The 22352-nt window shown below is 51.8% G+C and overlaps 1 protein-coding gene across 12 annotated transcripts in view; it reads right to left on the bottom strand.

The window, feature by feature from the left end:
* The window catches only part of ABLIM3 (actin binding LIM protein family member 3), a 110479-nt gene that overhangs the window by 42449 nt on the left and 45678 nt on the right, over window positions 1-22352 (bottom strand). For 11 of the 12 annotated variants that reach the window (XR_004646787.1, XR_004646790.1, XR_004646793.1 and 8 more), the window contains 2 exons: window positions 9088-9228; window positions 3092-3275 (listed from right to left, as the gene is read on the bottom strand). Coding sequence is in view for 5 of the 12 variants with exons in the window: in XM_034778709.1 (XP_034634600.1) it covers window positions 3092-3275; window positions 9088-9228 (325 nt within the window). In the remaining 7 variants the exon portion in view is untranslated. The remainder of the gene's footprint in view (window positions 1-3091; window positions 3276-9087; window positions 9229-22352) is intronic. The other variant, XR_004646789.1, reaches the window with a different exon arrangement.

The following is a 22352-nucleotide window of genomic DNA, read 5'->3' as shown; positions in this document are numbered from 1 at the left end:
AGCAGGGGTGATGTGAGTCAGGAATGAGGTGCCCTGAAAGGGCAGTTTGAGGGGAGCCTGCCCAGTACCTGGTTCCAACCCTCACCCTTTAACGGTCCCTTGATTCACAATGTTAAAGTAATAGCCCAACCCCCTCCAGCACTGCTCAGAGCTGCCCTACAGGAATAGAATGTCTAGCCCTCTCCAGACAGATTTACAGTTCCCCATGAACATTAATAGCTCCCTGTGACACACTGCTGGTGGTTCACTGCTCCGTGTCAGCAACTCTTCTCAGGCCTGACAGACTCACTACACCTAACACACTGTTGTCATGAGATACCCAAAAGGTGGCATGTAATATATCACTGGAAAACTAATAACTCACTGATAATTAATATTCCTGCCTGAACTGTGTACAGTAAACCCACAAAGGACTTTATAGACAGATGCTGGAAATATGTGACTGAAATGTGTTTAAACCAGGCATGTCAGGGGGAGCTTATAAACTGGTTTTCTCCAGACAAAGGAAAGAAGCCAACACTTCAGAGCAGGTGTGACCAAATTCAGTGGGCTATTCATTGGTATGGGAGGTTGTAGGAAGAGATAATTTGCATTGTGAAAATCGCCGGCAGGGGAGAAAATCACCAGCAGGAGAAGACAGCCTGGTGTCTACACCAGACAGCCTTGTGTCTGCACCAGACAGCCTGGCATTCACACCCAGCAGGGAAAGGAACTTTATCTGGGGATACATTTCAGAAGAACACATTTCAAAGGTTCCCTGGACTATAAAGAGAGGGGGAGTGAACCCCTAAGTTATCCTTCACCTGAGGAGACAAGGAAAATCAGCACCTGGGATTCTGTGGGGAGCCTGACTAAGCTAGCCAGCCATTGCTGGAGGAGGAAGATTGCTTAGGAAACTACCTTGAACAAAGACTGTAGCTTGTTAAGTTAGGTCTTAGCCATTAGAAAGTGGTATTTTTACTGGGGGGAAGGGGTTGTTTGTAACTCTTTCTACCTTTAGCCCTTAGACCTGAGCTTGCTTAAAATCTCTCTCTTTTTGATTAAATAAACTTGTTTCACTTCTACCTAAACCAACCCAGTGCTTTAATTGAACTGAAGTGATTGCTAGCTCCAGTCCAGATACATGCTGCTGTTTCTGTCTCTTTAAAGGAGCAGTGAACTTAAAACCTTCTGTGAGCATTTCAGGAGAGGGCTGGACACTGCAGGGAGACAGTTTGGGGGATATTTGGGACTGGGTGTTGGTGTCACTCTGCAGCAAACAGTAACTGGGTAGGAGATGTGACCTGCATTCATGTATGCTGGCTGTTGGTCTCCGGGCTGAGGGCCACAGCACCATAGCATGCATTTAAGATACCTAGAGCTGCAGGGCAAGTGGTGACACAACCCCTTACAGGTCCGGGTTGAACCCCAAAATGTCAGACCCCTTCAGCGTCCGCAGTAACATTTATTCACCTTGTACTAAAACTTAGCGCGTCAGATCCTGACATGCTCTTAGTCCAGCTAATGCACCTTGGCAGTAATTACCACCAGTGCAAAAGGGAGAAGCAGCAGCAAGTCACCTCATTCCCTTGCACACGCTGGCTCAGGGAGCCATATGGCCATGAAGACCTTAGCTAGGGTTACCATATTTAAGGTTTTAAAAAAGAGGACACTCCATGGGGCTCTGGCCCCGCCCCTTCCCCGGCCCTGCCTAACTCCACCCTTCCCCAAAGTCCCGCCCCAAATCTGCCCTAGCCCGCCCCAACTCCACCCCTTCTCCAAAGTCCCCGCCCCAACTCTGCTTCCCTCCCCTGAGCGCCCCGCATTCCCCCTCCTCCTTCCCAGCCACGCAAAATAGCTGCCCAACAGCTACTGTCTTCACGGTTTGCCAGGCAGCCCCCAGACCTCCAGACCTGCTGCGCCCCCGGCCGGGCGCTTCCCCAGCGCAGCCGGAGCCCAGGAGGGGAAGCGCCCGGCCGAGGGCACAGGGTCTGGAGGTCTGGGGGCTCCCCGGCAAACCGTGAAGCCGGTAGCGCTCAGGCAGCTCGGCTCTTCAGCTACACAGAGCTGAGGTGTCTGAGGGGAGCAGCAGCAGCTGCTGCCGCAGCAGGGAATCTGCCTGCAGCTCACAGCCTGCCGGAGCTGCTCAGGTAAGCAGGGGACTGCCAGCATTTTCCCGGACATGTTCGGCTTTTTGGCAATTCCCCCCAGACGGGGATTTGAGGACCAAAAAGCCGGACGTGTCTGGGAAAATCCGGACGTATGGTAACCCTACCTTAGCACCACCTCTGCTGAGGAACACGCTCTCCTGCTAGTTCTTTCTTTCTCTTTCTTTCTTAAACACAGTTCTATGCAGTGTCTCTGCACGGCAAGGCCATTGTAAGCTTCTCACACATGATGCTGCCAACACACCTCACCCCTGCCCTTAGCACCCTGCTATTCCAGTCCTGCACCCCTGCAGCTCCGTCAATGCGCCTCAGCCTAGCCCTTAGCACCCTGCTATTCCAGTCCTGTACCCCCGCAGCTCCGCCAACGTACCTCAGCCCTGCCCTTAGCGCCCTGCTATTCCAGTCCTGCACCCCCACAGCTCTGCCAATGCGCCTCAGCCCAGCCCTTAGCGTCCTGCTATTCCAGTCCTGCACCCCCGCAGCTCTGCCAGTGCACCTCAGCCCTGCCCTTAGTACCCTGCTATTCCAGTCCTATGTGATGAACAGATTCTCTCCATTCAGTCAAGTCACTAGTAAGCTCAGCCAGGCTTGGAACCCAGCTCTCCAGGGGTGAAAGGTGAGGGTTCCGGCTTGCTTCCCTGTGGCTTTCACTGAGGCAGGAGATGGAAGACTTGTTTATTGGGCGAAGTGGGGCAAGGAGAGAAGATCCAAAGAATTTATGTATGACCCCCCTCCCCCCCCGCAATGTCCCTGATGGGAATAGCATGTTTGCTATGTCTGAGGGCACCCATTACAACAAGCTACAAAATACATTTAGGGCATTGCTGAGATGGGTGCATTTGCCCCAGCGCTGGGCTGAAAACCAGCAGTACCTTCCCAGCTTCAGGCATTGGCCTGCTCCTGGGGTGGGGGTGTGGTACCAGGCAGCTGCATGTCCAACTCACCTGCACATGCTGCAGACAAAGCACTTGGGGTGGTATGTCCTGCCCAGGGCAGAGATGACCTCTCCAGTGATGAAGTCACGGCAGCTGTCGCAGCGGGTCCCGTAGAGCTGCTGGTAGTCATGGGTGCAGATGTACTCCCCGTTCTTAAAGAAGAAGCCTGATTGGGCCAGGTCACAGCCGCACACTAGAGAGGGAGAAAACAGCCCCGAGGGGAGAAGAGTCAACCCAGCAAGCACCTTCACAAGATGGGCACGTTTCCTCCAAGAGCTTCCGAGAGGTGCCACGAGGTGAGACGTTTCTGAGTCAAGGTGAAGTCATTGGGGGTCAGCCTGGGCTAGCACTGTCACATCATCTCAGCAAAGCACTTGGTACACTCCTGTGCATGCTGCACCCATTCCCATAAGGACAACAGCTGAGGGCACACAGGGAGTGAGGCCATGTGTTCCCCCCATCACTTTTACTGAGGTCCCCTCAGTGGCCCTGTATCTTCACTCCTGGTTTCCACATTCCTCCCTTCCCTACAGCCCCACTTTTTTTCAAAATGGTTGCAACTTGGCCTACGCACATGGGAGCTTTGAATTAATCCTCAGAGAATAAGCATTAAGGTGAAGCACTAACTGCTTTGACCATCATAGCCTGCTGGGCTGGACTTCTCTATAGAACTCACCATCCGCGTCCCAGTGCACACCAGGAGGGTCTCTGGGAAAACCTAGCATGAATTCTTCAGCCGTAATCTCTCAAATATGATTGTTCCAAAAACTTGATCAGGAGCCTTGGGAGCGGGGATCTGGCCTGAGGACTGCAGACATCTCAGTATGTTCCTTCCTTTCCACAGCCGGCCAGCCCTCCAGCTCTGAAATGCTGAGGGGCCAGTGGGCACCTTCTTCAGCCCCACAAGATGTCACTGTTGGGCTGCGGGCCCGGTCCAGAATGAAGCCTCCTGGTTTTGGAAAGGGATGGGCCGTGCTGAGAGGAAACTGTAGGCCGCACCCAATGGTCAAAGGAGCTGGCCAGCAAGATGATTCCAGTACATTGCAGCCTGGCATGACCGAACATGGATTGGGCTAATCTAAGAGCTGCATTATTCCCTCACCCTGCCCACCACACCTGATGGCACCTGTTAGAACAAAGGCCATATACTCGCCTATTATCCCAGCTGTTCCCCATGGCTATAAACTCCCTTTCCCATATATGAACATATAGCACGACAATCAATCAAAAAGGCTCAACAAATGTATCCTATTTACAGCCCCAACAGATGTATTCTATTTACCCCTAAAAAGGAATTTAAAAATTCCTTTGGTCAGCAGAATGTATGCACGTTAAGTCATTTGTTAATGGGTATAAAAAGGCTTGCTCTACGCTTGTAAGGTGTGCTCCTCCCTCTGGCATGAGTCGAGGGGGACACCCGCTCAGCTGACTGATCAATAAAGAACTTGAAGCCGTCTTCTAGACTCCCGTGCCTCCTTGGGGTAATTGGGCAGCTCCAGGGGGAAACGAGCCCATTTGGCTAACACACCTAAACAGGGTCAGGCACATCCCCCTTCCCTCTACATTTTGCCTTTACAAATATCAGAGGTTTTTTTTATTTTAATTGCTTTAGTGCTCGTGAAAGTGATTGCCAGGTAGTATTAGCTAGCACCAGGCATTCTGGGGACAGGTGCCATGCAAACTTCCTCCACACAGACTCACCCCTAGGGCTTATGCACTGGCAGGCTCTTCCTGTAGGCTTGGCTAGGAAAGAGGCCATGTAGCTGCAGTAGCTGTCCAATGACTCTAATGCACCCCAAGGACGTCAGAGCTGCTGTGCCAGGTTTGGAAAGGCAGCCACCACCTCCTTCATCACCTGCTGTGGCACCAAATTACAGCGGCACCAGCATGAAGTGAGTTTCACGATTACGAGTCTGACTTTTACCCTGCATCTCTTTCAATACCAATAAAGCATCACACGCTCCAGGGACTGTCCTTTGAGCAGGGGTACAGAACTGAGGGTCTTCCAATGAAATCCCCCCCTTCAGCCCAGGAGCTCTGCGCAAGATGGTGCAACTGCAGAGAGTAGCAGAGCAGAGCATTCAGTGGCACAACCCATCCAGCCTGGACGGTGGATCTTCTGCTCCCTTAGTTTTGCCCGTGACTTGGGACTGTTACCAGGAGCTTTTAAACCACCCCAGGAAGCTCCCATGGGTGACAGGTGCCTCTTCAGTTTGCTTCTTTTAAAAGAAATCAAGAATCAGCAGGATTCAGTTGCTGCTCCTGTTATCTTGTCATGGCAAAGGCATTCACAGGCCTGGAAAGTCGCAATGGGAGTAGGAGCACAGGGCTGCTGATGCTGGAGACAGGAACAGAACTAATCTCAGCCCATTAACTTCTCCAGGAGAAAGAGGCTGCCTTCAGAACTGCCATGCAGGTGGCATGGCTGAACGATGCATGAAAATGTCTGTCGGGGGCTGAGTGGCCAAGGAGTGCTGCTTGCTTGATGGGGCAGGCAAAGAGCTAATTCTGGTCTGCGAATGGATGAGCCCCAAAGCCCTCACAGGGTGTGTGTGTGATTTGACATCACTGCATCAGCTGGGGAGTGAAAACTCTTGTTTCAGGCTCTCTTATATACCCTCCCATTCCCCAAGCTCAGCAGAGGGATCTGAGCACCCAGGAATGAGGCAGCAGAAAGTGCCAAGATGATCTCAAAGCACTTTATTGGCATTAATGCCCCAGAGTCCCTTTGTGCCATAGAGAGGTATCATCATCCCTATTTTACAAGTGGGGAAACTGAGTCACTGGGAAGGGTAGTGACTTGGTGCTCCAAGGTCACACAGGAAGTCTGTGGCACCTGCCACAACACTGGGATGAAACTGGCCCTTAGTTCCATGCTCTAACCCCTACCCCATGCTCCCTCCGCTAGTGCCAAGTTGTAGAACAGAACAGCTAAGCTGTGCGGGGAGTCCAGCTTACATTCAGGGGGGCTGGTCTGCACTTGGAGAGGGGGACCAGACTTGCATGGCGCTTGGAGAGACTTGAACATTCAACAGAAGTCCAGCAACCCTTTGGGGTATTTAGCGCTAAGCCGAGCAGCTCAGCGTCCTGCCAGCCACGCTCTGTGCAGCTCTCCTGTGCGCTTGTCCAAGGCATCGCTGGCCTGGGAGTAGATGTCTGCCCAGTTCCCCGAACCTTATGTCCTCCCAGGGACACTTACCATGAGGTCCCAGTCAGTCTGCAAGAGGAGCTTCTCACCACAACCCTTCTTCTCACTGCCTCCACTGATACGCCCTGCTCAACCCTCAGTGCCTGGCCTAAGTCAGTTCAGGAAGCAGCTGGAACGCCCCAAGCTGCAGAAGCAGCACGCAGCCCCCCCAAAGCCTGCAACCAGCTGTTTGCAGTGCTGTGCTTCTTTGCACAGATGTGCTTCCATTCCCAGCTGGGGACAGGGCCACCTGTGAGGTAACGCTCAGCTCCCCGGGCCTCTCGGAACAGACAGCGCTGTTGCTTCACTCGGTAAGCAGCTATTGGGCAGAACAAAAGCAGGTGCCTCCTCATTCCTCCTGCTGCATCCTCCAGGTACCGCAGTGATGAGGCTGGACGGACTCAGCGCAGGCCCAGACACAGAGGCAAGAGTTGCAGAGGCAGGTTTTGGCCCCATCTGCCCCAGGGCCAGAAGCACGTTGGTGCTAACCGTTGGGCAATGGCTATCGAGCGCTCTGGGCTGAGGGCAGGCCTGAAAGCGAGGAGGCCAGTGCAGGGGCTGGGGAAAGGTGAGGCTGGGTGGGGAGGGAGCTGGGAGGGGCAGGTGGGGGAGGAGGGTTTCCTCTCATAATTTATTCCCTTTCACTTTGAAATCAGACGGCAGCCACTGCCAAGCTCGTCCCCTTTGAAGTTGGAGCCAGTCTGAGCTCTTTGTCTGGTGGAAGAGTTTGCAGTTTTGCACAGATAATGCAGTGGGGGAGGGGTTTCTGCAGCAGAGCGCTGTGCACCTGCAGGCCAGCACCGAGAGCGACCTGGAGCCGGTGGATGGGGGTGTCTGGGAATCGGAGTCTGGCTGTATCCTGGGGAGGTCCCTATGTACACGCAGGGTGGTGCGTGCATGCAAAGGAGACATACATATAGATATATATATTCAAAGAGAGAGATAGTGTGTATATGGAGTTGGTTCTGACTGTGGGAGAGACCAAAACTACCTGGGAGAGAGAGACCCTCCTCCCCTCCCATGCATGAAGGAGTCATTAAGTGCCAGCGATTTGTGCCCGGGTTAGCGTGAGGCGATGGGAACTAGGAGGAGCAGAGGTCTTTAATAAACCCTGGTAATTCTGTGTTTTACAATTTATAGATCCCGCTATTGGCCCTCCTAAGAGCGGCTCTTTAAATAAACGGACTAAGGAGCCCTTTAGCATCTGTTCAGGGCCATTAGCTTTAACGGCCTCTCAGCTCTGCTCCCCTTAAGCCCCTCCTCAGGACCAGGGGAGGAGCCCAACTGGCCCACAGTTGCTCTCAGCGGTCACTGCAAATGGTCCAGGAAGAGCACAGGGAGCTGTGCTTGGGCGATGCACAATGGTGGGCGGGGGGAGCTTTATGCCTCCAGGAGGCAGGCTGCCACGCAGCTCAAGGCACTGCGTCAGGAAGGCCTTGCCAGCTGTTGGGAATGGGATGGCCCCTGCATGAAGTGAGTTGGTGACTCTCACAGTGCAGTTCCTAGTGGACAGGTGTCCACAATACACAAACCACCGTCACAACCATACGCCCCACCCTCCACCCCCAGTTGGCTCATTCCCGGAATGAGGCAAGTCCCAGGATCCGGCTGAAATTAGAAAGTAAGAAGCCCGCACTTCTTCTGCACAGGTTGGTGAGCCTTGTCAAATTAATTAACTGCTATTAACCGTTCATTTATCCAGTGCAGTAAACGTACATGGGACCTTGCGAACACAGATGGGGTCAGGTGCATTTCCCATCCCAGCTCCCGCAGGAGATGCACTGGAGCCAGGCTTAACATCCCTAACTTGGCATCTTTCCCGATCTGCCTTATTAAGCGTGAGAGTGTCTTTGAAGCCCTGCAGCAGCACATGGAGGTTGGGGGTGTGCTGGGGGTTTCTCCTTTGATCAGCCTGTGTGAAAGCACCTCTGGATCAAATGCGCTGTCCCCCGGGAGTCCCCTGAGGGAGTTTAGCCCGAGCTGCAGTACATGGCCTCCTAGAGCACACTGATTTCATCCCCATTTCATATCAGTCAACTTCATTATTGTGGAATTAGTCAGTTACCAGTCGACGACCCTGCCAGGAGCAGCTCTTGGTTTCTGCCCCCTTTTCTCTAGGTTTTATCTCAGCTGGGGCCAGCTTGCATCCAGGAAGCCTGGGGGCAGCAGCATGGCTCAGAACAGCTACTCCCTTCTCCCCTCTCCCTGGGGCAGGAGGACTACTAGGATACTGGCTGAGGCAGACTGCAAGACCATGCATGCAGATCAGAATCATGATGCATGAGCAGAGCTGTGCACAGGTCCAGGACTAGGAAAGCAAAGGGGGGCTGTAGGGCAGGATTAAGGTGCCCTGGAAGACTCATGTAGGATACCAGGACTAGACTAGCAGATAGGGTGACCAGACAGCAAGTGTGAAAAATCGGGACGGGGGTGGGGGGTAATAGGAACCTATATAAGAAAAAGACCCCAAAATCGGGACTGTCCCTATAAAATCAGGACATCTGGTCACCCTAGCAGAGAGGTTTGCGGATGTGGAATTGAGGTGCATACACAGAGCTATTGGGGTAGGAGAGAAGGTGGGGAGTTTGTGCAGCACTCCCCCAAGCCTGGCTCTAGCCAGCTCTCTCAGTCTCTTCTGTGCACAAGCACTAAATCCCCACCCCCACCCAAGGAATCAGAACCCCTTGTGAGATCCACGTAGGTTTCACCACAACTCAGGGGGGCTGGATTAGTCACACACAGGCCTTTCAGCTTCCAGCACAGATACCAGGCAGGTGGGGCAGCACGACCAGAAATCCTTAAAGCTGTAGCCTCCTACCTTGGCAGGTGAAGCACCTGATGTGGAAGTGATTGCTCTGGACGCGCACCACCTCTCCCTTACATGTGTCTCCGCAGCGGTAGCACTGGATGACGGTGGAGCTGCCCCCGGAGCCGTACGGGTTTTGTTGATAGGGAACTGCTGGTGAAAAGGAGAGAGTGACAAAGACAGGGTGTGTTACCACGAGGGAGGCAGCTGGTCCCAGCTGGCTGCAAGTCATGATTCCAACACAACTTAAACTGTGAGCTCTGTCTTTTTGTTGTGTGTTTGTACAGGACCTAGCACAATGGGGCCCTGATCCATACCTGGGGCTCCCGGGTGCGACTGCAATACAAATAATGAACACTAGTCATACTAGTGATGGAGAAGAGCTACAACAGTGAAAATGGTCAGCAATTCATCACCTCTGTGAAAACAATACATGCCCCAGATGGGCTGTCAGTGAGAGGTAGCTCTAGTGAGCAGAGCAAGGGACTGGGAGTCAAGAAACCTGGTGTTCTGCTCCTTGCCCTGCCCCGGATTCACTGCAGGCCACTTCCTCATCTGGGCCTCGGTTTCCCCATCTGCACACTGAGGACAATGAGACTGACCCAGCTTTATAAGCTCCGCAAGGTCTTGAGACAACAGGTTCTAAAAAGGGCAAAACATCACTCCTTCTTCTCCTCATTCTAGGTGAGTGGGCTTGGAATAAACCACCAACTGCCCCAGGAGATGGGGCAGGTCTGCGTTATGGGCCACGTGCAAGCCATGTACTCGCTTCTCAAAGGCTCGACAGTTGGGTGCACAGAAATGGAAGTCAAAAATGAAAATTGAGCTTGGCCACTGGACCCAGTCTCCCTAGGTGCAGCCCCGGACTCACCTAGCCCCAGATTCTGACTGGCTTTTACCAAGCAAATGATGCCAAGAACCTGCCGCCCGAAAACTTGAGAGCCCGGGAGCAGGAGGATCCATGGGGACATGTACTGTTCTCCCAGACTCAAAGAGCCTCAGGTCTTGCACTGGCAGGTGGAGCTCCCTGAGTTCCTGCTATCCCGGGGGGGCGGGGGGGGCGGGGGGGCGGAAGGGGGCGGGAAGAGCAGGGCTCTGGTTTTCTGAGGTTCCTTTCTGTACCAGTGCAACGACATAAAAAACAAACAAAACATAGCTGGAAGGATGAGAAGTGAAAGCACATGCATCCTGCAGCCGTGCTGAGAAGTACAGCCCCAAAGGAGTCTGTCCGCACCCCACACCTGCCCCCGCCCCGCTGTCTCCCCTTCCCTCCTGTTTGGGGTGTATATTTACTGCTGCAGCCGGCAGTGTCTCTGCAGTTCCCAAACATCTGCTCCCCAGCCCTCGGAAGAGGAGCTGCTGCCTGAGTAAACACATCCTAGTCCAAACACTAACCCCACTCTCCAGCAGATGCTTCCCAGCTGCAGAGTCAGCAAGGAGCCTGCCGAACAGCAAGCCCTCCCAGAAACTGCATCTCCTCCCTTCCGAGGCCAGCATAGCTCCTTCCCTCCCCACCAGGACAGCTGTCCCTTGCTCCTTTTGCATGATCAGCATGAGGCCACCTTGCTTTCCTTTTCTAAGATGAGTCTGGGGCTGGGGAAAGGCCCCACCAGGCATCCCCAGGGAGGGACATCCCTTCTTTCTCCACAAACCTGGGGCAGTAGGGACAGTGGCTGGACAAGCGTCCTACCCTCTGCCAGGCTGGTGCATCACAACAGACCTGGAGGGAGAGCATTAGTCGTGTTTAGGGTGACCAGAGAGCAAATGTGAAAAATCGGGACGGGGATGGGTGTGTGTGGGGGGGGTAATAGGAGCCTATATAAGAAAAAGACCCCAAAATCAGGACATCCCCTATAAAATCGGGACATCTGGTCACCCTAGTTGTGTTCTGTAGCCCATTCAGTCCTGGGCGTCTGCTGAGAGAGACAACAAACTGACAATGCCAAACTTTGTGGGGGGGTATATGGGGGGAGGGATTTTAGTGATGCTGACACCTATTTCATTAGGAACTGGAGTGACACCCACTCATTTATTTCACCCAGGCCTCCAAACAGCTGTCAGGAGATAACAACCTTCATTCTATATGGACCTAGGCTGGGATCGGACCTAGGCTGGGATCAAACCTGCCCCCAGGAGGTGAAAGGCTCCACTTTTCATCATCAACCCCCAGAACTGGTCCTCATCACCAGTCTGTCTGGAGGATGGGACAGCTCCCCTGTGGGAAGTGTTCCACTGGGAGCTAGAGAAGCACTGGAAGGGAGCAGCCTCTCCAGAAATCTCCTTGGGATCCCCCAGGGAGTGACTCCGCTGCGGAATGCAGGGCAGACACTGGAAGGGCGGTTAGACTGTGGAGTGGTTTGTTTGTCCAGGTAAATGGTGGAAGCTTCACTGCTTGAGCCATTAAACTGGAGAAAACCCTGGAAAATAGACTGTAGGGCAGGAGTGCACCAACTTCCTCAGTCTGATGAGCATGGAAAAATCCTCTGGGGGATTCTCCTCCAGCTCCCCTCCCCAAACCTGCCTCCCTCACTGCTAGCTCAGCAGAACATTTCACACTGCAGACCACCAGGAAGGGCTGTGTACACCGCAGTGTGAGAAGGACTGGGGAGCAGAACAGATCCCTGCTCTTGGCTCAAGAGAAAGAGGAGTCCTTCCCCCTTGGATTTCTACAAACAAGCTCTCCCTCAGAACACAGACATCACAGAGGGATAAAGAGCATCTCCTGTCCGTTACGATTTCATAGTCCTTTGTTCTAGGCGCGTCTCTCCCACGCAGTGTGCAGTAGCTTTTGGACACGGGACTGGGTTTTTAGGCCCGAGCAGCAAAGTGTTTGTTCCTGCTGCCACTACTGTAAGAATGCAAAGAGCGTGTGAGGCTCGGAGGAGATGAGTGGAAAAAGGGCAGTAGGCTGAAGTCCCTGAGCAGGAATTTCAGTGGCTGGCGAGTCTGAGCCAATGGGCTGGAGGCTTGGTAACCCCAGGATGAACTATTTAGATGGGGAAAAAACGAAACTGAGGTTACTGAAAGCCTGGTACATGAACAGAGGCCCAGAGCTTGAGTGAAGGGACATCAAACAGCAGAGATCTCTCGGCAGAAAGACACATCATTAGCTGTAGCGATGGGGCTATATTCAGCAGATTCGGTGACAGACGAGAAAGAATCAGCCCACTGTGGATTCTTATGCTAAAAACCCAACACAAATTAAAGAGTATCTTGTGCCCAAATCCCATCTGATATGTCAAACCCTCAGCCAGTGATCATCTGAGCTCTTTTACCGGTCACTGAGACAGGCTCTTTGGGTGCAAAACAGTGTCCACAATTAGTGACTTCTAAGGTGTGGCCGCTAGTCCTGCCCAGACAGGCAATCCAGCCTGCTGTAATCCATCTCCCCTCCTCAGCGTGGAAAGCTGCTGTCTAGGCAGGGCATAGGAAAAGCACACTTTCCCCGATGCATTTGATACAGGTCACATACAGACTCAAGCTCAGGCCCAGATCTGGAGCTGAACTTCCAAGGTTTGCTGGACTTTTCATCCTGCAAATGTTTTGCATACACAGAACTCCCGGTGACGCCAACCCAGATTCTGCAGGTGGAGGGTTGCAGGACTGAAACCTGGAGCTGTGGTTTGGCCTATCATAGAGATAGCAACTAGCTCCAATGTTTGGCTCTGGACCTGAGCTTCTCCAAGGTCCCAAATGTTGGTTCTGACTCACTTCTAGTTCCAAGAGATGAAATTATTCCCAAATGGGCTGATTTTCCTGACGTTTGAAATGGCTGGGCTGCCCAGTTGGCGGATCCAGTAGTGACAGCATAGGAATCTCCGAGTTCTGCCAATAGAGCTCATCACTGCAAACTAATAAAACTCAGCAAGAAATCCATGTGCTTGCTCAGACATCACCCATATGGAAATAAATAACAGGGCATGACTCTGAGGTCCTAGATCAAACCACAGAACAAGGCACTAAAAAATAGACTGGCACGAACTGTTACAATAGACAGCTTCTCAGCAGGGAGCATTTATAGTACGATCACATGCCTATGTACAGGCGATGTCTGGGGCTGTAGAGAACTCTTCTCTCAGGAAATGCTTGATGAGAGAGGACTGTATATGTGGAGGAAGGAAAAGAGCCTAAATGCTACACTGGCTAGGCTCTCTCCCTTAGTATGCTCAAACACTGACCAGGAAGAAACCTACATTGGCCTCTAGAGGAGGGTGGACTGGGTGGCGCCTAATAGTCCCTTTCCAGCTCTTATTTCGGAGAGTCCAAGAAATCCAAGACTGTTCCGCAAACCTGGGGCACAACTGTTAACATCACATGATCCAGGGTCCCTACTAGACTAAGTGGTCAGGGTCCCCCAGGGATATACATGATACTGATACCTGGTATATTGCAATAGCTGGTGAATACCGATATATTCTGTATGGGATGCCAGCAGAGAAAGCAGTGCCAACCTCCTCTGCCAGCCCATGGGATAGAGCCACGCCACTCCGGAGGCCTTGGCCAGAGAAACTGGGGATGTGAGTCAAGGAATTAATCAACATTTGAATAAACATTAATAAAAATCTGTGTCGGAAAATTCATCCATCAATTATGGGCTTCTTGTCTCTAGGGGGAACTTCCCGGTGACCATAGCAACCTGTCACCAAGCCCCTGAGCTGACAATCTGACAGAAGAGAGGAAGGCAGAGAGAGAGAGAGAGAGAGAATAGGAAAGAGTAGGAGAGGGATGGAAGAGACTACTGAACTCAATTACACCAGTGTAAATCCTGAAATCAGAGGAGTCACTCCAGATTTACAGCAGCATGTGTGGGATCAGGATCTGGCCCAGGGAATCATCACCTTCTTGCATGCTCACTTTGTTCAGCATGAAGTGGAAAGCTCCCCCAAACTGAGATTAACCTCAGGCTGGCTCTGGAATTTCTCCCTCTAAACATCAAAGCTTTGTTTCGCCCTGCCTCTGTTTGTTTTCAAGAAGCTGGCTGTTCCCTCTTGGCCCTGCACGGGAAGTATTACACATCGCTACACCCCCTAACAGAGGGACAGCTGATCAGGGCAAAGCTCATTATGCCAAAATAATCCAGTAATAATGTAAGTGGCATTAGGCAACTCGCAGGCTGAGATGCAGGAGTCAGGGGCAGGGGGTGGGGATCTAAGCTGCGCTACCACAGGAATGCCTTAATCTCACCCTGATTCACTCCTGCCCGAGATGGACATGCTTGTTTAGCAAGAATATTAAGCCAAGTTCACCTAATTGTTAATGCACTAACTCCCAAGTGCAGCACTAAAGGCTGCGGAGGGCTAGATTCCTCCCTGGTGTAATTCCAGCCTCTTCCAGCAGGGATGATTTGGCCCATAGAGTCCGATGTGGCCCCCTGGCTGCTGTTTACCTATTTTTACCCTATGCATTGGTAGGGGTAGGGAAGGGAAGCCATCTGGAACTCACGGCTTCCCAGCCTTGGGCTGTATCTCTTTCCAATGCCTTTGCCGCTGCATTTGTCATCTCCAGTTAGTGATCAGGACCCCCTGTGCCTGGGACCGGTGACCACATCACCAAGGGCTGTGATCTTGTCAGATCTTACAAGCTGAGCGGGGCTGGGCCTGGTCAGCCCTTGGATAGGAGACCACTACGGGAAAACCAGATGCCGTAGAGGCAGATGCAGGTGCTATTCCCCGGAAGTCAATCCTGAAGCCGAACCCTAGCAGAGCACCAGGCGTACTGTGGTGTTGGGACACCAGCTGAGAGGCCACATTCGACTATTCACTAAAGAGCTCCTGAGGCACTTCCCCTGCAAGTGAAGAAGTTCGTTCCAGTATTCGTCGGTAATAGCTTCCTCCTAAGGCCCTGCTGCAGTCTCAGTTAGGTAAACTGTTTTCTTCCTTTCCTGTCCTATCCACATGCTGTCTGTGTCCTAAATCGCGGTGTGGCATTGCTATGCCCTGCCAAACAGCTGCTGCGTTCCTCCCCAGAGGAGTGGCCGAGGGAACAATCCCCGCATAGTCCGGGATCCTTCGGGATGAAAGAAATGATCTTCATCAAAAAGATAGGGGAGTGAAGCCTCCACAAATAACAGGGCAGAAGCCATCTGCCAGGAGGCAAAAGAACCTGCTGTCCCCAACCATGCTCCCTACAGACATTGCATTCATCGGCCAGAGCTAGTGGCACCACCTGGTGCTGCAGTGAGAGTGACGGGTGCCTAGATACTAGCTGCTTAAGAAATGCTGCTGATAGATGTCCCAGGGACCGTGGGAGCCGATCTAACAGGGACTCAGCGCAGCATGCTTAGGTGCTGAGAAAGTGTGAAGTACCTCATATGGCTTTGCACTGCCCCCTGCTGGCTGTCCCAAGAGCCACTGACTGGCTTAAAATTGTTATTAACAGCCCGCGAAGGGTCTTAAGTGCCTGATATAAAGAGTGTACAGACCAGCTTGGTGCTGTGATGGAAGCCGCTCAGACAGGGCGATATACACACCGAATCAGCTGGCTTGTGGGTGCGATGTAGGCAGCACAGCACAGGACTGCCTTAAGGATGAGACGTGATCAGCAAATCACCTGATTGAAAGGTGTGACAAACAGAGTGTAAAGCAGTTCAAAGGTGTGATATAAACAGAGCATAAGCTGCCTCAGCAATGAGATATAATCAGGGGGTCAAACTGACTTGGAAGTGTAGAAAGCAGGCTGGATCCCTGTGTCCAAGTGCCCTGTTAAACCCTGCGTGCACCGAGCGGACTGGATGAGTGTTTCAGTACAAGCTGGATTGAATTCATGTACTCAACAGGAGGAAAGTGTCCAGATGCACAAACTGGACACAACTGAGGCATGGGGCTGGAAGGGGGGCAGGGGCTGTAGCAGACATTTCGTAGCAGCTGGAATATAAGCTGTGCGGAACAGGAGACCAACGGGTTTTTCTAAGATCTCCTTTCCATCGTTCCTTATAAGCATCCCGCCACTGTCCTGTTTTTTTAATCCTTGCTCACCTGATATAACCCTGTCCTGTCTTGTATGCCATTAGTGCTCCAGGACATGTCTGATGTGTGTAAGCCAGGGGTCCAATTTTCATAGTCAGGACAGGAGCATGCAATTGCAAGCTGTCACACCTCGCTTAGAGATCCTGCCTTTGTTTGATACGCGTGTATTTGAGCGATACCTACCCCCACAGTAGGATGGTGAGGCTGAGATAATTAACTATTGGTAATTAATGTTTGCACAACGCTTGGAAAGCCACAGGTGAAGGGTACTGCAGAAATGCAAAGTGTTCATTATTAACCAGTATGAGTATTGTGCATTGTTGTGTGAAGTGTATTCTGGTGTGCCGATGTGTACGATATGGGTGTGCAGGTGTAGAAGAGCTGAGTGTGATGTGGGTGTGCAGAAATGCATGCATGTATATGATGTGGGTGTGCTGGTATGCATTGGTGTGCAGATGTGTGCATGGATGTACGTGTAGCTGGTTGATGTGGGTGTGTTGGTATGGATGTATGTGCAGATGTGTGATGCGGGTGTGTCGGGGTGTGTGTTGGTATGGATGTACGTGTAGCTGGTTGATGTGGGTGTGTTGGTATGGATGGATGTGTAGATATGTGATGTGGGTGTGTCAGGGTGTGTGTTGTTATGGATATATGTGTGATGTGGGTATGTTGGGATGTGTATTGGTATGGATGGATGTGTAGATGTGTGATATGGGTGTGTGTTGGTATGGATGGATGTGTAGATGTGTGATGTGGGTGTGTCAGGGTGTGTGTTGGTATGTGGCTATGCAATGGATGTGCTGGTGTGTGAGGTGTGGGAGGGAGTGACTGTCCAGGAACACACACCCTTATGAAGGAGGCATGTGCAGTCTCTGTAACTCTACAGAATGGGTTCTTGGGTCAGCGCCCTATGGACACTTGTCCTGCTCCCTTACTGCACAGGAAGGAGCTAGTGAATGATTAATCCTGTTAATCCGCTGCACATTTCCTGCAGTAATTGGCCTGTAAATCAGCCTCTCTGAAAATCCACACTGTGCAGTGGTTGCCAAGTGCAGGGAATGATAGCGTGGTAGGTTTTCCAGGAGAGTGGCTCCTGGAGGCTGTTCGCATTGCTGCCAGGTGTGGCACAGTGTGACAAAGGACTGAGGGGCAGCCGCATGGGAGGAGCAGGGAGCAGATGACTCGACAGAGGTGCAAAGGGGAAACTTGCACAATGAAATGAACACCAGACTGAAAAAGGCACTAGGGCCCCAATCCAGCCAGCGACTAAACACATTCTCAGCGATAGGCTGGTCCCATTGAGAACATCTTGGAGTAAAGCACGTGCTTAAGTGCTTTGTTGGATCAGGGACTAAGAAAGAAAAAAAAAAGGAGATTTAAGAATAGCCCATCGCCAAGTAGTGGATTATTGTCGTTAGCAGCTGGGCTTCGGGATCCTGGGGTAGGGCATGGGGAGGTAAAAAGCTGAGTCTGCTGCTCTTAATCCCCCCAAAGCCCTGCAATGGGCTACCCTGGCCTTTCCCCTGCTTACCAGCTACCCTGCAGATAATACCCTGCATGGGCGTAGTGTCTGTGTTTCCTGCCAGGCATTGCTGGAGACGCTGCTGTCATGAGGGAACTGGATTAGAGATTGAATCTCAAAGTGGGTATGCCCGGGCGGGCTGTGGGTGTCTCAACATCCATCCATTCAAGGCTGCCCCACACAAACTGTAGCTGCTATATTTGTTTGTTAGCTGTAATTAGCTGCAGCCCTCCTAGTGGCAGGCAAGGGTTAACTGGGCGTGGCCTGCCCAGGACGGGATTCCCAACTGCAGACAAACCCACACAAAAAGGAACTACAACCCTGCCCCTTTATTTACATAAGGAGGAGGACAATGAGCACAGTGAGCAACCCGCGTGGGTGTGGTCACCAGGAAGGTCCCCGCCGCATGGAGTGCTCCTCCGGAGCTTTCGAACATCCCGAGGTGCCACGCCCTGTGGCTGCTGCAATCCGTTACCCATGGCGCTGCGTCATGGTGTCAGGGCACTGCATCTGGACCAAAAGGAGCTGCCAGCCGTGGGCCCATATTGAAAACAAGCTGCTGAAGGCAGCTGATGAGCTTCTGAGCGGAAGGATTAGCCATGAGCCTTGGCCTGTACTGACTGTGGCTTAGCAAGAAGGGAGAACAACCCAGCTTGCATGGGGAAAAACCAATCATCATTGTTCCCCTGGGAAAGCTGGTACCTGCCTGCCTTGCTCTGAGACCTGAGCCCAACAGGCTGGTGGACACTGGGAGGTCAAGGGACGTCCCTCAGTGAGTGGCCAGGAACATTTTTTGCTTCAAGTTCTTTTATGGAAGGAGGTTGGGGCAAAATGCCAGATTGTCAGCCATGGAAAGGAGATGGGTAGAGGTCGGAGCCAGAGGGAGATCCCTGCTCTGATGACTGGATGGGAAGCCCATGTGTTGGTGCCCCAAGGGAGAGAGAATCCCCTGAGGAATCTGTGGAGATGAAATGGGGAGGAGAAGGGGACCCAGCCCCCAATTGAGGGTGTGGGCAGAATGGGGCCTGGGCCCACATACAGATACCACTCTGGACTCTTTCACTGAAGAACAGGCTGGCTGTAATCTCTTCTCCCAAACTCAGATGTAAACAGTTGCTAAAGTCCTGAGCCAAATTCTGCCTGAGGTAAGGCCTTGGAGTTGCACCAGAGAATCTGTGTATGAACAGCCACTTTCCAAAGAGGTGACCCCACAAATGCAGTTACTTCTGGGGGATTTGGGGAAAGCCAACTCTAAATCCATTGAAACAGGGAACCCAGGGAACTCCCAAATACCTGTCTGGCTCTGCGGCTCTAGTATCCCAGGCCCCACACTGACCACAGGGCTATTTGCTCAACCTGGAATGAATTTATCTAGCAAAGAAAAGAGCAGGGGCAGCAAATGTCTCCTTTTAGTATTCTGAAAGCATTCTAGGCTGGCCCTGGCCACTGCTTATCCCCACATCTCAGACTACCATCAGTCAGGATGGAATTCAGGCCTATTTCTCATCCAGGGGACAAGCCAGCAGCATGGGAGGAAGGGAAATACCCCTGCATGTGGAGATTTAGTTAACCCTTTCCCCACAACTTCAATGTATCCCCCGAGCCTCTTATCACCCAATAAGCAGAAGCAGGGATTAGGGATGTGGAGTCTAGTGGTTAAAGCAGCAGACTGTGGCTCAGGACTCCTGAATTCTCTTCCCAGCTCAGCCACTTAAATCATTCTGTGCCTTGGTTTCCCCATCTATACAATAGGGATAATGATTCCTCCCTATTCTATATCACAGCGTTGTGTGGACAGAGCCATTCTATGGTGGAGACGTGGAAATTCCTCGATAGATAGAGGGAGAAAAGAAAACCACAGCAGTTTTACTGCAAGACAGAGGTGCACCTTCCCTGAGGAACTTCATGCCAAATCCATTCATCCAGTGAGACCAGGAGAAGGAAAGCTCCCAATGCCAGTTCCCAGTAACACAAGCACCTTCCTCTAAGATCCAACAAGCCCATCATTTCAACGTTGACTAAAAGAAGTAGATGATCTTGTTAACCATACGACCAGCTCTGTGAAGGTCACAGATTGCAGAGCACGTGGTCAGGTGCCTCCTGCCACTAACAGCATCTGAGGACACAGCTCTAGGCTGTCAGTGCTCTATTATCATGGATCTTTCTGACCTCCCTTGGGTGTGTCTCATTTCAGAATGCCGACCTTCCCTATGCATGGAATAGCCAATTCTGTAACCAACAGAGCGGGGTTTGATGTTTGCATGCAGGGGGTATTGAGATTAGAGTTTGGAAACTGATTTGGGGTGGGAGGTGTAGGATCTTGACCATTTCTGGCACCTTGATATCCTGTTGATGGGCCCATTAGGAAAGCCCTGCTCGGGAGATAGTTGGTAGGACTATAATCTAATGAGCATTGACAGCAGCTTTCGCCTTTCTTCCTTAACAGGTGAGGGGGGTGAATGCAGAGATCCGTCTCTCTCTCTTCTCTTCCCACAGTTGTCACCATACTGTCTGATAGAGATGAAGCTCACAAATCAGTAAGTGTGTCCCACCAAAGCAGGCACAAGCAGATAAACAATGAGCGAGAGAATCTCTTTGCCACCTGAATGCAGCAGACAGCTTTTTGGTCAACATTTTCAGCCGGGGCGGTGATTTTGTACATCCAGCGTCATGTACCTTGGCCCCGATTTTCACCCGCACTGATCATTCCCAGCTCCAGTTGAAGTCAACAGGACCTGGGGGCACTTGGTGCCTCTGAGAATCAGGCCGAAGGGGTCTCAAGTTGGACACCCAAGAACTGGAGCACCCAACATTAAAGGCCCTATCTGAGAAACAGTGTCATTTATAAGTAGCTGGAAGAGAGGTGACCGAAACAAAGGGGCAGAGGGTAGTGGCTGAGGGCAATAGCAGCTCTGGGGCAGGGATGATGGAGTGATGCTGAAGCGTTGGGTGGGGAAAGCCGGCAATAGTGATGCCCACTGGATTCTGCCCAAGATGGCTACATAAATCGGGGCTATCATACATGTCAATTGGAAGAGGATACGGTGATCCAATCAGTAAGAGGAAAGCTGGTAAGTTGGCAGGGTCTGTGCTCACACGTAGGCTAAATACACTGTACCCATTCTGAAACACGTTGTGTTAAGGGGTCCAGAGCCCTGGTCTACGGTAGAAGGCACACAATGGTGTGCAAGGCACTATGCAAATTTGGAAGAAAGTTAAAGGTCCCACCCTGCCTCAAGAAGCTGACGATTTAATTCAGATACTTGGGACAGGGGCGGGGAATCAATTAGTTAGAGGGTCAAATCCTCAGTTTTGCACCAGAAATTCATTCTGCAGGCATGGCAATGCCAACCAAAGTTTTGCAGATGGAAATTGTGCTCACAAATAAAGAGGCCAGCCTCAGCCTTGCTAAAACTTGCCCCGTACGGTCTCTTCTGTCCACAGAGGCACAGGTACAACTGTCACTGGGATTTGCACAGGTGTGTTTGAGAGCTGAGTTGGGCCCATGTGATGCACGGCGTAACATCCAGACAGATATACAGATACAAAATGCACTACGGAAAGTATTGAGCATAGATCTACTGACTTCAGTGCAAGTCCCACACACAGAGGGCTTGTAGGGTCAGCCTACTTAGTTTGCATGAACCTGTCATGCAACAGGGACGTTGAATGCTAAGACCAATCCCTTCGATCAGGTGCATTGTCTCTTTAAGTTTGCCTTTTCTGATGCTGCCCGACTCTCATTTGCCAGCCTCAGTGAAAGAAGCAGTGTGTTGTCCCTGGTGGTCTGAGGGGATCTCCAATCCAAGAGGCGGCACTGATGTGTGGGAAGGAGCATGCACCAGCTGAAGCTGGATGTTTTACTCACACTACAAGCTGCTGCCAGGCAGACGAAGGTGGGGAAGAGCATCAGGAGCTGGCACAAAGCCGTTCACTAGCTGACAGCCTGGCCTGAGGGCTAGCATAAGCACAAGGGAAAGGACTAACTCAGAGCCATGGTAGCTGGCTGAGAAACTCTGCCTGCAACCCACAACAGCCTGATCTGAAGTACTGGCTGGTTCGAGCAGTGTAAAAACGGCAGTAGTTCCTGGTGGAAGATCAGGACTGCTGGTTAGTGCCCAGCTCTCAGCTGCACAGGAATCGCTCCAGGCTCCCAAATACAAGAGGCACAGGTGCAGGAACTGTTTTCTGGGTAGGAAGCCCATCAGGACAAACGCAGCCGTGGGCTAGGAAATGATGCTGCACTGATCCCCCGCTTTGCCCTGCCCTCCCCTCCCCTCTCGCTCCCTTTTCCACACACATGCATCCCCTGCCCTTATCGCCCCTTGGCATCGGAGCTGCTAGTTACAACCACAAAGGGTCAAACACTTATATCTGTATGCTTAAAATGTACCACGATAACTAGGCTGAGGGCCAGGGTGATTTACTGATGCTTTGTAGTGAGAGAAGATGCGCAGAGAAATTGCATCCACCAGGGACCGCTAGGCTTGGGAATTGGGTCTGGGTCTCTGGCCCGTGGTGGAAAACTAGTATGCTGGCCTAGTTTGGCACTAGCAGGTTCAGTGACCAGGCTGTTGCTGGCCAGCTCTACTGAATACGGGAAAACCAATTCTTCATCAAAACATTCTTGGAGCGACAGACGGCATTCGGACTGAAGAGAGAATTTTCACAGAAAATTTTCATTTGGGACAAAATTTTCCTCAATGAAGCCCCAGAATTTTTTCAGTTAACGTTTTCAGGTGTTGGTAAAAAGGTTCAGATTTTGTTTGTTGAAAACAAAACGTTCTTAC

This window comes from Trachemys scripta, chromosome 8, assembly GCF_013100865.1.
Source record: "Trachemys scripta elegans isolate TJP31775 chromosome 8, CAS_Tse_1.0, whole genome shotgun sequence".
In the NCBI taxonomy this organism is placed as follows: Eukaryota; Metazoa; Chordata; order Testudines; family Emydidae; genus Trachemys; species Trachemys scripta.
Note: the sequence above shows the minus strand (reverse complement) of the source record. Positions and strands in the feature narration are given on the sequence as shown.